Below are 15,037 nucleotides of genomic sequence, written 5' to 3' on the forward strand. Positions count from 1 at the left end.
AAATTTGAAGTTATCTCTTGTAATTTAATTGAGCAGAGTATGCTCAGAGGAAAAATAAAATTTTGTAAACATTCATACATTTCTGAAGTTGATGGATTCAGAAATGCTAGTAGCAGCATCCTGTAGACTCTAGGCAATCTATTTTTTTTTTTTTTTAATAACTTAAAGGTGTATTAGTTTACCAGGGCTGCCATACCCAAATAATAAAGACTGGATGTCTTAAAGACCAGAAATGTGTTTTCTCTCACAATTCTGGCAGCTAGAAGGCTGAAATCAAGGTGTCAACAAGGTTAGTTTCTTCTGGGGACTCCTCTCTTTTTGGCTTATAGATGGCCATCTTTTTATAATCATATGGTCTTCCCTCTGTGCACGTGTCTGTATCCAGGTTTTCTCCTTTTACAAAGGCATCAGTCATTATTGGATGAAGAGCACCCTAGTAATATCATTTTAATTGAATTACCTTTATTTAAAGATGCTATTTCCAAATAGAGTCACTTCTGAGGTACCAGGGATTAGGACTTAAACATTTGAATTTGGGGGTAGGGGGAAATAACTCAGCCTACAACAAAAAGTAAATTAATTTTTAAAATTAAAGCTTGTGAATCATGTTTTAAAGGTAGAAGAAACCTGTGAGTCCTGTAATCCCAATGACTCATTTATTAAATAACTTTTAAGGTAAGTGGCTTGCTCAAGAACAGAAGTAATAGCAGAGTTTTGACTAGAACACAGGTTTTCTGATCATTATTTTTTATTTTTAATTAGAATAATGGAGAGTTAATGTTCTAAAATTAAGATGGCTTTGTAGGATTTAAAAGTACACTCATAATTGATCACATTCTTTAGTGCCCTTGATTTAGCCTGTTGGCTTGGCACTTGGACATTATCCCTCTTGAAATTTATAAGTCTAATTTCTTCCTGTTCTCAAGGCCTTGACATTTTCTTCTCATAAATTCATGTTTTTACTATCCCTTTTCCTCATATGTTTTAGTTAAGGGTGGAGGCTTCATTCATTTGAATAGGTATTTTTCCCAGTTATGAAGATAATTACTTTTTCAGCTTTCATGGTGTAATATGAGTTGTTATAGCCTTAAATAAAACCCACAACTAACAACATAAAATCATCTCCTCTCCGCCCCCTTCCCTAATCTAACTGTGGCTTACTAGGTAAAGTCTTTCACTTCACATTTATATCCCAGTGAGCCTTGCAGTTCTTAACCTTCATTTTTTTCTTGTTGTAAGCTAGTTGGATGGTGTCCAGAGTTTTTGCTCATGTGATCCTCTGAAATATTGTTTCAGTGCTTTTGTGGATTTAAGCCTCATTTGCCCTCCAACCTTTAGTTATGTGTTCAGATCACCAGAATGCCATTCTGAATTTTGGAAATTATTTCGTTGGCTCTGCAGAGATATGTGGTATATTACCAGCCGTGGATACTGATATCTGAGATGTATTTCTTTCTATCAATTCCACTATTTCTTAAATCGCAAAGGAAAAATCCCTCTATTATCAAAGATAAACACGCCTAATACTAGTTAAAGTGGTAAGGACAGATTTTAATCAGTAAGATGCTATTGCAGTAAGGAAGAAGGTTCAGTTTAATCCGAACTCCTTTTTGTACAGAAGTAACTGGGCATTTCAAATGGAGAATGAGGGAGTAGAGAGGTGGGTGGAAGCTAAGTAGAGTCAGAGAAGTGAAAAATTATGAAGTGTTGATTGGTGTAAATGTGATTAGGCCAGTTTTCTCTACTAGTTAGAATTCTGTTCTCCCACTTGGACTGTGAGTCCTAGGCCCTGTCCTTCCTGATGATTACATTTCATAAGAGTGGCTTTCAGGTCTTTAACAAAGACACTCCTGAGTTATAGGAGATGACATATACAGTTGACCTTTGAACAACACAGATTTGGATGCTGTTTTCTCTTCCTTATGATTTTCTTAGTAATATTTTTCTTTCTTCCTAGCTTACTTTACAGTAAGAATACAGTATATAATACATATATCATTTTAAATATGTGTTAGCTGACTGTTTCTGTTATCAGTAAGGCTTCTGGTTATCAGTAGGCTACTAATAGTTAAATTTGGGGAGAGTCAAAAATTCTAGGTGGATTTTCAACCGCACTGGGAGTCAGCACCCTTAAACCCTGCTTTGTTCAAAGGTCAACCCTACATCTCAAAGAGACAGAGGAAGGATTTACCATTGTAAATTGTCTACAGGTGTACTGGAACAAACAGTAAATTCTTTAAGCAGCCCTGAGCTTTCTCAGGCAGACACTTTAAGTGGGGCCATGGTCATTCCTGAGTTGTTACAACCAACATAGTGTGTATTCAAGTTTTTTTAATTTGCAGAAGAGGTGGTGGATGAGATCATTTGTGCTGTTTGGAGTTTTTATAGGCCAGAGTTGAGCCCTACTTGAGAAGATGGCTCAGAGGAACTTGACTAGAGTTGGTTTAAGGAAAGAATCTTTGTGCACCATGGGTGAAAAGTATATACATCAGAGTGTGTATAGACTCTTTGTATAGAGTCTATATTTTGTATTTCAATTTTGAGACTGACAGAGCTACTTTAAACACCCAAAAGAGGAGTGAGATGGCTGCTACTCAAACACTGGGGACCACACTGAGTTTTTTTATGGTATTAGTAGAACTAAGAACTTTGCTTTTGTTGAGGAAAGCATTTAGAAATCCATTAAGTTCACTTTAAATTGAATTATGTCACAAATGTTTTACAATAATCAAATAATTTGAAAATTATTTCCTTATATCAAATGGTAGGGAAACACAGTAGAGAAATGTGCCACTTATGATAGAGGACAGAGCATAAGTCAAATATAATATTAGTTAAAAATTTGCTTTAGTCTTATATACTTAGCTAATACTAATTTGTTTAGTTTACTAAGTCTCAAGTTCTCTTCTTTAAAACTCCCTTAGTATCAGTGCAGACTAAGATATATTAAAACAAGGTTTTGAACAAATAGTATTCTCATACCTAGTGATATAACCATATTTATATTCTTCTAGAAAGATTTTTATGATTGAAATTACTAGGTGAGAGGGAATGAGCAGTTTGAAGCCTCCAGCTATGCATAGCTGTCTCACTTGCCTTCCTGAAATATTATGCTAATTTGTACACACAACAAAGTATATGAGAGTGCCCATTTGGAAATATTTGCCATACTAATAGATTTAAAAAATGAATGCTATTCTTATCAAAGCTTTCTTTAATAATTGAAAAACTCACATATTTATTGATCATCCATATTTTATCATTTGTGTCTGATTATCTTATAATCTGTACATTTTTTATTGGTTGTTCCTTGTTTTCTCACTGATTTATAAGAGCTCTTTTTTCTGCTAATAATTTGCCACTTTTTTATTCTTGGTTTTGACTTACAGACATTTAATATTTTTTCTGTCATTAAAGTTTTTCCAACTTCCATTTTTTTGTGTGTGTTCAGAATATTTTCTATACTCTATTATTTCCATTATTTTCTTCTTATACTTTCATTATGTAATTATTTATTTCTTTTGTAAATTTTGAAATTAATTTTGTTACACCATAGGAGATGGGAACTTTGTGAGTTATTGCACATTGACTCATAGTGTGATATAATGGAAAGACTTGGGATTTAGAACACCTGGTTATTCTTGGGACTGTTACAACTTGTAACCTAATACACTCATTTTGTTTCTAAAATTGTTGTAAACATACATAGCTGTATGTTGGCCATCCTCCAGAATGGTCCCAAGCATTCTTACCTTCTGGTGTTTGCACCTTGTGTGGTCCTTCCCACATTGAATCAGAGATGGTCTGTGACAGAATATGGTAGAAATAATGGTACAGGACCTCAAAGACTTGGTCCTAAAAGACGTTTCAGCTTTTGCTCTTGTCTCTTGGATTATATACTCACAAGTCACTAAGGTGAAGACTGAAGAAGCCCTATAAAAAACGTAAATGGAGAGGAACTGAGGCCTCTTCTCAGCTCTCGGCACCAGCTTGTTAGCTATGCATATGAGTCATTATTTAAGGGGATTTTCTAGTGCCTCCCAAATTTCTATCCCATAGGAACTGAGCAGTAATAAACGGTTATCGTTATTTTAAGTGACTAAACTTTAGGATAATTTGTGGCTTTTTTTAATCTTTATTTTTGAGAGAGAAAGAGAGAGAGTATGCATGCTGGGAGGGGCAGAGACAGGGAGATAAAGTCCTAAGCGGGCTCCAGGCTCTGAGCTGTCAGCAGAGAGCCCAACGTGGGGCTCGAATCCATGAACGAACTGTGAGATCATGACCTGAGCCAAAGTTGGACGCTTAACTGACTGAGCCACCCAGGCACCTCAGGATAATTTGTTTCTTAGCAATAGATAATACAGTGTGCAAGCAATTTTTTTAATGTTTTATTTATTTTCTTGAGAGAGAGAGACAGAGTACGAGTGGTAGAGGGGCAGAGAGAGATGGAGACACAGAATCTGAGGCAGGTTCCAGGCTCTGAGCTGTCAGCACAGAGCCTGACACAGGGCTTGAACTCAAGAACCACGAAATCATGAACTGAGCCGAAGTCAGACACTTAACTGAGCCACCCAGGTGCCCGGCAATTTTTTTAAATGGCTTCAATTTGACTCTTGAGTTAAATCTAAATATGTGAAACACCTTAAAAAACAAGATTTTTGAAGATCTTTATTTTCTGCAGAGATAGAGTGTATTTTTTCAACAAACCTGTGATGGATAAATTATATAGTTATATTATCTAGCTTCTCAGAGACTCCGATTGTTCTGTTGCCCTATTAAAACTAAGAAAGAATGTCTAGGATGGAAGAAAAATCAGATTCTGCCTTCTAAGTTTCCTGAGGACAGTCCTGTCATAATAATTTAAACATTTATTAAGTACCTACCTTTTTTCAGATACTGAGGATACATGACTAAATTAGATGTACACAATTTCGGCTCTTTTGGAGACTGCAGTTTTAGGTTGGGGAGGTGAGTCTCACCCGCACCCGGCAAAAAAATTCTGGTGATAAGTCTGTTAAAAGAAATAAGTGGAATAAGTAGGTAGGTTTACTTTAGGCTGGTCAAGGTTTATCCTGCTTTCTCAGTATAATATCTGGCACACATTAGGCATTTACATGTTGAATAAATGAATATGTCTGAGTTGGTTTGTTTATATGTTAACATAATACTCTCATCCCCCCTGCCAACATACATATATGTACATGTAGATGTAAATATTATTATTCCCAGTTTTATGACTCAGATGTTATATCCCAATTTTCCATGTTCGGAATTGTGAAAGACTAGATGCTGTAAACAGCTTCCTGCTGCATAGTTATGTCCCTGATAGAACAAATTTTTGTGGCATTAATGATCTTTGCAAAGAGGCAAAGTGATCTTCAAGGCCTCCCTTCTTCCAAATAAAGAAAGAAAAAGCAAAATCTTACAAATTGGAGTTAGAATAGTAGATGATGCTGATAGCAGTTTTCAAGGTACTAAGCTTTTGGCTCACAGCAAGATAGGGGAGCTGTGGTTGGATTCCTGTAGTCTAGACTCTTTGGGGTGCCCTCGAATCACTACCAGCATTAGAAACAGACCTGACTGTACTAACGCCCAAAGACTACCCTTGGTCTAATATCAGAGAATGAACTCACCATCAAAGATTATAAATTATAAGAAGCCATCATAAGCAGAGGTTGATAAATGTGTTCTGTAAATGGCCAGATAGTAAATATTCAAGCTTTGCAGTCTCTATTGTGTACCTATTCAGTTCTTCCATTGTAGTGGGAAAGCAGCTATAGAAGATCTATAAATGAATGAGCATGACCGTTGAAATAAAACTATTTATAAAAACAGGTAACAGGCCAGATTTGGCCTGCAACCAGTTTGCTAACCCCTACAATGGAAGGTGGAGTAAAGGAGGTATTTTAAGAGATAATGGCTGTTTGAATACTGATGAAAAATAAATTCTTAGGTCCATAATCTCCCTAGTAAGATGATAAAGAGAAAGTCATGTTTTCATCAAGTGAAATGCATGACACCAAAGTCAAAAAAAGCAGCTGTAGAGAAAAACAGATCATTTGAATGGAAATTATGAATTAGAATTACAGAATTAACAGTAATAGAAGATAGTAGAAAAATATCTTCAAAGAGTTGAGATTATCATCAATATAAAATAGTATGCTCAACAAATCTTTTGAAGATGAGAATCCAGGCATTTACAGATTAAAAAATGAGAGCATTTACCATCGAGAGACCTACATTAAAGGGATTTTGAGAGGTTATTTTTAAGAATCTACTCAAGCTAATGTTAGGAACAAGAGCTAAATCTCCACATTGCATAGTTTCAATGGAGAGTAATGACAAAAATGAAATAGAATGGTAGTCAGTATAGTTTTCTTCAGCTACAGATTGTTAGAATCTAGGTAAAGCTGAAATTCATGCTTTTGTAGGTTTTCCCCCCTATACTGTTGTTTTCCTCCTAGTCTCTAATTGTTTTAATTAATATTTTTGTGATGTGGGGTGAGGTTTATAGTGGTATAATTCTATAAGATCTTTTATTATATAGTTCTTAAATTTTTTGCAAAGAATTTCTGTTGTGATTATAGTGATCTCAGGTATTTTTTTTGTCTTTTCTGTACTTGGATAATTGGTTATGCTTATGCTGGACATTTGATAAATGGGGAAAAACACCCAAATTCATTAAATGTAGAGAAGACCAAAATCAAGGATGTGATCTAAGAAGAAATATGTTCCATGGTTTCAAAAGCTGCAGAAAGCCAGTGACAATCAGACTGAAGAATTTGGATAATAAAGGGATCACTAAAAACTTAATATACTTCTCTGGGATAGCTGTTGAAGCAAAATGACCTCAAGCTTAAATAAGAACTAGATATCCTAATAACAGGAAGGAAATATTTGGTCTCCTATGAAAAAGAAAAAAATTATTGTCATAGTACTTACTATTTATTGAGTACTCAAGATGTGTCAAGCATAGTGCTAAGAACTTTCTGTGTGATTTTTGCATTTGGGCCTTATGATAATCCCTTCTAGTTTGATGCCTTCATTATCTCCGTTTTGTAATGACAGGAACTGAGGCTGTATATAGTTTGACTACTTAAAGTACAGCAGTAAGTTCCAGAGCTGGAATTAGTAACCAGACCACCTGACTCCCATGCAGAAATTATGCCTTAACCACAAACGTTGTGGGCTGAAGAGCAAGTTTAGGTAGTTGTGATTATTATCTGTGTTTATTTATATGTTCTCTGTGCTTTTTACTGTGCAAAGGAGCAATTAAAGATGATATTGAAAGCATGTGGTGAGGGGCAAAGAGTTTTTCAACTTGGTGTGATAGGGATTGAGTCTGGTGTAGTATAGAAAGATCTACTGTTATAAGTGCAAACAGTTCTTTCCACTTGTAGCTGTGAAGTACTGAGCTAGAGTAATTCTTGATAGGTAGTTTTGATTTCTAGCACATAATTTTGTATGTGGCAAAAGGTTTTAAATTAGAATTTTTTTTTTCCTAGTGGAAAGAGTGAAAGAACAATTAAAACTTTCTTTGGAAAATAAGAACGGCATAGTGCAAACTGGTGAATTAACAGTTGTGCTGGATGGATTGGCGATTGAGCAAGAAAATCTAACAAACTGCAACTCATCTCCAACCAGTAAGCCAACTTTATGTGTTTTTAAAGTTTGAAGTGGGAAAAAAAAACCTGAAAGAAGTATATAAAAACCTGCTTTATTTCTTTCTTGTTTAGTAGAAATACAGCAAAATGGTGATGCCTTACATGAAAATGGAGACCCTTCAACAAGACCAACCTCCAGGTAGAATATTTTATTTTAGTATTTGTGGCAAGGTAATGTAACATTTCCCATATATGAAGTTTTACATTTTAACCTTAGAGTTTGCCATAGAATTTAAAAACTTGTATCTGTACATATCATTTGTTTAAATTCTTTTAAAAGTAGTTTTTAAAGAGATAAACTACATTGAGATATAATACACATACCAAAAGGGTTACCTTCTATATATTGCAGTAGATTTGGGTATAACAATCACGACTATCTAATTTCAGAAATTCTCATCACTCTCAAAAAGAGACTGGGGGCACCTAGGTGTCTCAGTCAGTTAAGTGTCCCAACTCTTGATTTTGGCTCAGGTCATGATCTCACGGTTGGTGGGACAGAGACTGCCTTGGGTTCTGCACTGACATCTCAGGGCCTGCTTGGGATTCTCTTGTCTTCTTTCTCTGCCCCTCCCCTGCTTGTGTGCACGTACTTGCTCTCTCTCGCTCTCTTTCAGAATGAATAAACATTTAAAAAAGCGTGGTGGGGGGGTGGGGGTGGAAACCTGGGTGGCTCAGTCCGTTAAGGGTTAGACTCTTGGTTTCAGCTAAGGTCATGATCTCATGCTTGGTAGGTTCAAGCTCCACATCAGGCTCTGTGCTGAGCCTGCTTGGGATTCCCTCCCTCCCTCCCTCCCTCCCTTCCTCCTCCTCCTCCTCCTCCTCCTCCTTCTTCTCCTCCTCCTCCTCCTTCTTCTCCTCCTCCTCCTTCTTCTCCTCCTCCTCCTTCTTCTCCTCCTCCTTCTTCTCCTCCTCCTTCTCCTCCTCCTCCTCCTCCTTCTCCTCCTTCTCCTCCTTCTCCTCCTTCTCCTCCTTCTCCTCCTTCTCCTCCTTCTCTCTCTCTCTCTCTCTGCCTCTCCCATGCATGTGTGCATTCTCTCTCTCTCACTCTCTCTCTGTCTCTCTCTCAAAAATAAATAAACATTAAAAGAGAGAGAGAGAGACTCTGTAGCCATGAGCAGTCTCTCCCCATTCCTCTTTCCCAGCTCCTGGCAGCCCTAACCTACTTTTTGTCCAGTGGCTTGGCCTGTTCTGGCCTTTTCTTAGAAATGGACATATATGTCACTTTCTATTACTGGCTGTTTTTACTTAGCATGAGATTCATTCATGTTGTAGCGTGTGTCATTAATTCATTCTTTTCTTTGTCACCTTCTATTACTGGCCGTTTTTACCTAGCATGAGATTCATTCGTGTTGTAGCATGTGTCAGTACATCATTCTTTTTTATTGGAAATGGCTTCCTAAAATCTGTATTTAGGCATATTATATCAGTAAATAGATAGGTGCAGATAATGTGGGAAAATTGGCATCTTTTTGCTATCTGAATTGGCAGCTTCTAGTAGATCACTAGAAGGTACATGCTCCACAGATTGTAGTCTTTCCTCAGAAATCATCCTGCCATCTCAGAAATTCCCTTTGCTTACAGTTTGATGACCATAAAAGCTTTCTCTTTGGAATAGTTTAAATTAGAATAAAAACATATAATAGACTGGTTATAATGAATCCTTCAAAATATAAAAATACATTGCCATAAAAGTGACTTGTTAATGTCTGAAAAATATGCTGGTATATGACAAAGTGTGACCTCTATTAATATATAAAATTACTAACATCATTACTCCTAAATTGTTATTAAATGATTCTCATAGAGCACAGATAAGTATATTTTCTGAATATGTATTTGGCTTAAATAAATCTATTTAGTTTCCATAGGAAAAAACTAAGAGCTAAAAGGGTACAACACTAGGTAGATTAAAATATTTTGTCTGTGTGTATCTGAAATATGTATCTGTTTTTATAATCTTTGTAATACAATCTTAGATGGGTAAAGAAGATTGAGTCATGACCAATCTGAAAACTAATTTATTGCATAGTAAGACATTTTGAATGAAAGATTAGATCTATAGCACCAGGAGAACTTCACATGAATTCTTCTACTTAGACTCTTGGATCACTGATTTCTTCCTGAGTGGCTGGGGAGGGCTGTGCAATCAGAAGAATCACTTGGGAACTTCCTTTCCTTGTCCAAACTTCCTGAAGACATCTCATTCCAAATACACAGGTAACAAAGGAAAGGAGAGTTTCATTCATTCATTCATCATCAGATACTTATTGAGTGCCTGTTTGGTGCTCGACACTAGTCCAAGCACTAAGAATACTGGCCCTGTTCCTGTGAAATTTCATTCTGGTGGGATAAAGGTAAAGAGTAAGTAAGTGAAGAAATGAATTAGCTAATTGGAAATAGTATTAAGAACTGTGAAGTCATTGAAATAGGACAAGGTGACAGGAATGAAAGGGAGTCTGTTTTAAAGAGAGATGTTGGGGGAATTACCTCTGAAAAAGTGTCATTTGAGCTACAATTAAAAAGCCAAAAATATACTATCCATGCAGAGTTCTGACAGGAGAGCATTATTCTAGGCAGAGGACATAGCAAGTGCAAAGACCGTGAGTTTATTTTTAGTTAATTCATGCTCTACAAATTCTTCCAACTCGAGAATATAATATTTATCCTTTTTTTTTTGGATAATCCTATAGTCATTATAATATTACTGCTTGCGTATGATAATTTGTAATAAACAGGAAGGCTTTACAGCATGTTTTCATGTTCAGTAAAATTGATACATGGTATATATATCAAGGTAAGAAAGGAGGAACTTGGAGACAAAGATAGCTAGACACAATCTGATTGATATATTTTTAGAAACATTAGGCTGCTTTGTGGAGAGTAGATATTTGGAAAAACTCTCCTGTTTATTTACATGATATCACCCAACTTCCTATCCATTGCCAATAAGGTTTAAAATATTTGATTTTGTAGTTGTAGATTTATTTATTTATTTGCAGTTCATGTATTTGCTATAAATTCTTCTAACTGCGATATAATATTTAGCTTTTCTGATTATCATGTCTTCATTATTTTAGTACCTAGTACACTGTAATTTGTAATCAATATTTGAAGACCTTTTCAGCTTATTTTCCAGTGTTTAATAAAATTACAATAGGTTGGCAATCCCTATCAAAATAACACCAGCATTCTTCACAGAGCTGTAACAAATAATCCTAAAATTTGTTTGGAACCAGAAAAGACCCTGAATAGCGAAAGCAGTCTTGAAAGAGAAAACCAAAGCTGGAGGCATCACAATCCCGGACTTCAAGATGTATTACAAAGCTGTTATCATCAAGACAGTATGGTACTGGTACAAGAACAGACACTCAGATCAATGGAACAGAATAGAGAACCCAGAAATGGACCCACAGACTTATGGCCAACTAATCTTTGGCAAAGCAGGAAAGAATATCCAATGGAATAAAGACAGTCTCTTCAGCAAGTGGTGCTGGGAAAACTGGACAGCGACATGCAGAGAAATGAACCTGAACCACTTTCTTACACCATACACAAAAATAAACTCAGAATGGATGAAAGACCTAAACGTAAGACAGGAAGCCATCAAAATCCTCGAGGAGAAAGCAGGCATAAACCTCTTTGACCTAGGCTGTAGCAACTTCTTACTCAACACATCTCCGGAGGCAAGGGAAACAAAAGCAAAAATGAACTACTGGGACCTCATCAAAATAAAAAGCTTCTGCACAGCAAAGGAAACAAATAGCAAAACTAAAAGGTAACCAACGGAATGGGAGAAGATGTTTGCAAACAACATACAAGATAAGGGGTTAGTAACCAAAATCTATAAAGAACTTAACAAACTCAACACCCAAAAAACAAATAATCCAGTGAAGAAATGGGCAAAAGACATGAATAGACACTTTTCCAAAGAAGACATCCAGATGGCCAACTGACACATGAAAAAATGCTCAATGTCACTCATCATCAGGGAAATATAAATAAAAACCGCCATGAGATACCACCTCACACCTGTCAGAATGGCTAACATTAACAACTCAGACAACAACCGATGTTGGCAAGGATGTGGAGAAAGAGGATCTCTTTTGCACTGCCAGTGGGAATGCAAACTGGTGCAGCCATTCTGGAAAACAGAATGGAGGTTCCTCAACAAATTAAAAATAGAACTACCCTATGATCCAGCAATTGCACTACTAGGTATTTATCCAAGGGATACAGGTGTGCTGTTTTGAAGGGGCACATGTACCCCAATGTTTATAGCAGCACTATCAACGATGGCCAAAGTATGGAAAGAGCCCATATGTCCATTGACAGACGAATGGATAAAGAAGATGTGGTCTATATATGTACAATGCAGTATTTACCCAGCAATCAAAAAGAATGAAATCTGGCCATTTGCAACTACGTGGATGGAACCTAGAGGGTATTATGCTAAGCAAAATTAATCAGTCAGAGAAAAACAAGTATCTTTTGACTTCACTCACATGAGGACTTTAAGATACAAAACGGATGACCATAAGGAAAGGGAAGCAAAAATAGTATAAAAACAGGGAGGAGGATAAAACATGAGACTCTTAAATTTACAAAACAAACAGGGTTACTGGAGGGGTTGTGGGTGGGGGGGTGGGCTAAATGAGTAAGGGGCATTAAGGAATCTACTCCTGAAATCGTTGTTGCACTATATACTAACTAACTTGGAAGTAAGTTAAAAAATAAATTATTTAAAAAATTATAATGGTTGGAATTGATTTTTAAAAGTTCCTTGAGCTTTTTGAAAATGCTTTTTAGAAATGCTTTTTAAAGAGCACTTTAAAGATTATTCTTAGATTAAATATTTAAATACATATACACACACACACATTTTGTTGTTGTTACATTTATTTATTTTTGAGAGAGAAGCAGAGATAAAGGGGGACAGAGAATGAGAGGGGGGAGGGTCAGAGAAAGAGAGAGATACCAGAATTCAAAGCAGGCACCAGGCACAGAGCCTGACACGGGGCTCAAGCTCATGAACCATGAGATCATGACCTGAGCCAAAGTTGGACGCTTAACTGACTGAGCCACCCAGGAGCCCCTTAGACTTAAATATTTAAAAGGTACAACTTGATCATTACTTTGAGGGACTGAAATTATTTTGATTTAATATATTTATATATCTGAGTATATATATAGTTATCTGCTAGTGTGGATACACTTAGAACTGAAAGTAATTTAAACTTTAATGTAGTAAAAGCATGCTATATCTTGTGTTCATTACTCTTTCTACCTATCACTTTCCTTGAGTACTAAGAATTTGGTAAATCTTTCTTATGACAATTCTGATGGAAAGTCACTTAATTGCACTTATTGAAGTAAAGCATCTTTTTTTTCTTTTTTTTAAGGTTGGTTGTTGAAGGTACCAGTGGAATAGATAATCATACACCTACAAGCACTCTAGTTCAAAACTCATGCTGTTCATATGTAGTTAATGGAGACAACACACCTTCATCTCCGTCTCAGGTTGCTGCCAGACCCAAAAATACACCAGCTCCAAAACCACTCACATCTGAGCCTGCCAATGACACTGGTAAGTGTGGTGATTTATGACTCATTGTTTAAATGGAAACTAAATTAAACTTTATGCCTACACTTCTCTTACTGTACTATCTTTCTTAATCTTCAGTTCTGTGATAGGAATCTAAAGATCTAAATAACTGAAATCTTTCCTAATGTTTTGAATTTTTCTAGATTATTTAGGAGGATATTCCAAATATATATTTAGTTTAGAAATAACAATACATTTCATTGGGGCTCCTGGGCAACTCAGTTAGTTAAGCATCTGAATTTGGCTCAGGTCATTATCTCGCAGTCCATGAGTTTGAGCCCCACATCGGGCTCTGTGATGACAGCTCGGAGCCTGGAGCCTATTTCAGATTCTGTGTCTCCCTCTCTCTATGCCCCTTTCCCCACTCACAGTCTGTCTAGTCTTAGTCTGTCTGTCTGTCTGTCTGTCTGTCTCTCTCTCTCAAAAATAAATAAACATTAAAAAAATTTTAAAAAAATAACAATACATTTCACTAAGCGTGTACTTATAGATTCTTAGGCTTTATGCCACATGCAAAAAAAGTTCATTATATAATATTTCTAAAAGAACTTTTGTGAGTTTATTAATTTGTTAGTAATAAGTGGTTTCTCTTGGGGGTGGAGAGAGGAAGGGAGTGGGGGGCAGAGACAGAGGGAGAGAGGGAGAGAGAGAGAGAGAGAGAGAGAGAGAGAGACAGACAGAATGAGAAAGGGAGAATGAATCCCAAGCAGGCTCCACACTGTGAGCACAGAGCCTGATGCAGGGCTCAAGTTCATGAACCATGAGATCATGACCTGAGCCAAAAATCAAGAATCCGACACCTAACTGACTGAGCAACCCAGGTGCCCCAATAAATGGTTTCTTTAACCTGTCTTCAGTATACAAATAATTTATTTCTTTGTATTACAAGTTGTTAGAAAAATGTAGTTTGAGCTGAGAGAGCTCTCAAAGTTCTATATTTTTCAGGAGTATTATTCCATTACAGAAGGAATGCCTATGGAAGATTTTTTTCTATAATCCTGTATTCCAATGGACTCAGCTGTAAAAATTCATAAGTAATTTTCTTGTTTCATCTTTATATATTCTTTTAGATGAATCTCTTCAAACTCAAACATCTTAAGGTTGATTATGTTTGGGAGCTAGAGTTGTAATACTGGTCTTTTATTTCCAGAGTCTATATTTTTTCCTGTGTTTTGTGTATCTACGGGAAAGTATTCAAAAGTAGAAAAAAGTAAAGAATCAAATCAGGAATTGAATGAAAATACATGGGATTATAGATAAGACAACTGTATATTTATACCCAGGATTGGAGGGAGACTTACTCTGCTCTATCTTGAGAGTTTTTGTAAACATAGGAATTGACCTCTGAATGTTTTTGTTTTTTGTTTTTTTTTTTAATTTTTGTCTATTTTTGAAAGAGAGAGAGAGAGACAGACAGACAGTGTGAGCACTGGAGGGGCAGAGAGAGAATTGAAGTAGGCTCCAGGCTCCGAGCTGTCAGCACAGCACCCGATGCAGGGTCCAAACTCACAAACTATGAGATAGGACCTGTGCTGAAGTCAGACGCTTGCTGATTGAGCCACCCAGGTGCCCCTCTGAATTTTTTTAATATAATTTCTTGTCAAATTGGTTTCCATACAACACCCAGTGCTCATCCCAACAAGTGCCCTCCTCCTTGCCATCACCCACTTTCCCCTCTCCCCTACCCCCCCATCTATCCTTAGTTTGTTCTCTGTCCTTAAGAGTCTCTTATGGTTTGCCTCCCTCCTCTCTGTTACTTTTTCTGCGC

At 36.5% G+C, this 15,037-nt stretch overlaps 1 protein-coding gene across 8 annotated transcripts in view; it reads left to right on the plus strand.

Annotated features, from left to right (window-relative positions):
* WWP1 (WW domain containing E3 ubiquitin protein ligase 1) overlaps nucleotides 1–15,037 on the plus strand; it is a 134,241-nt gene that overhangs the window by 52,555 nt on the left and 66,649 nt on the right. For 7 of the 8 annotated variants that reach the window (XM_058698468.1, XM_058698472.1, XM_058698470.1 and 4 more), the window contains 3 exons: nucleotides 7,506–7,643; nucleotides 7,737–7,803; nucleotides 13,067–13,251. In XM_058698468.1, coding sequence (XP_058554451.1) covers nucleotides 7,506–7,643; nucleotides 7,737–7,803; nucleotides 13,067–13,251 — 390 coding nt within the window. The remainder of the gene's footprint in view (nucleotides 1–7,505; nucleotides 7,644–7,736; nucleotides 7,804–13,066; nucleotides 13,252–15,037) is intronic. The other variant, XM_058698469.1, reaches the window with a different exon arrangement.

The sequence above is a fragment of the Neofelis nebulosa genome, chromosome 14, assembly GCF_028018385.1.
Source record: "Neofelis nebulosa isolate mNeoNeb1 chromosome 14, mNeoNeb1.pri, whole genome shotgun sequence".
Taxonomy (NCBI): domain Eukaryota; kingdom Metazoa; phylum Chordata; class Mammalia; order Carnivora; family Felidae; genus Neofelis; species Neofelis nebulosa.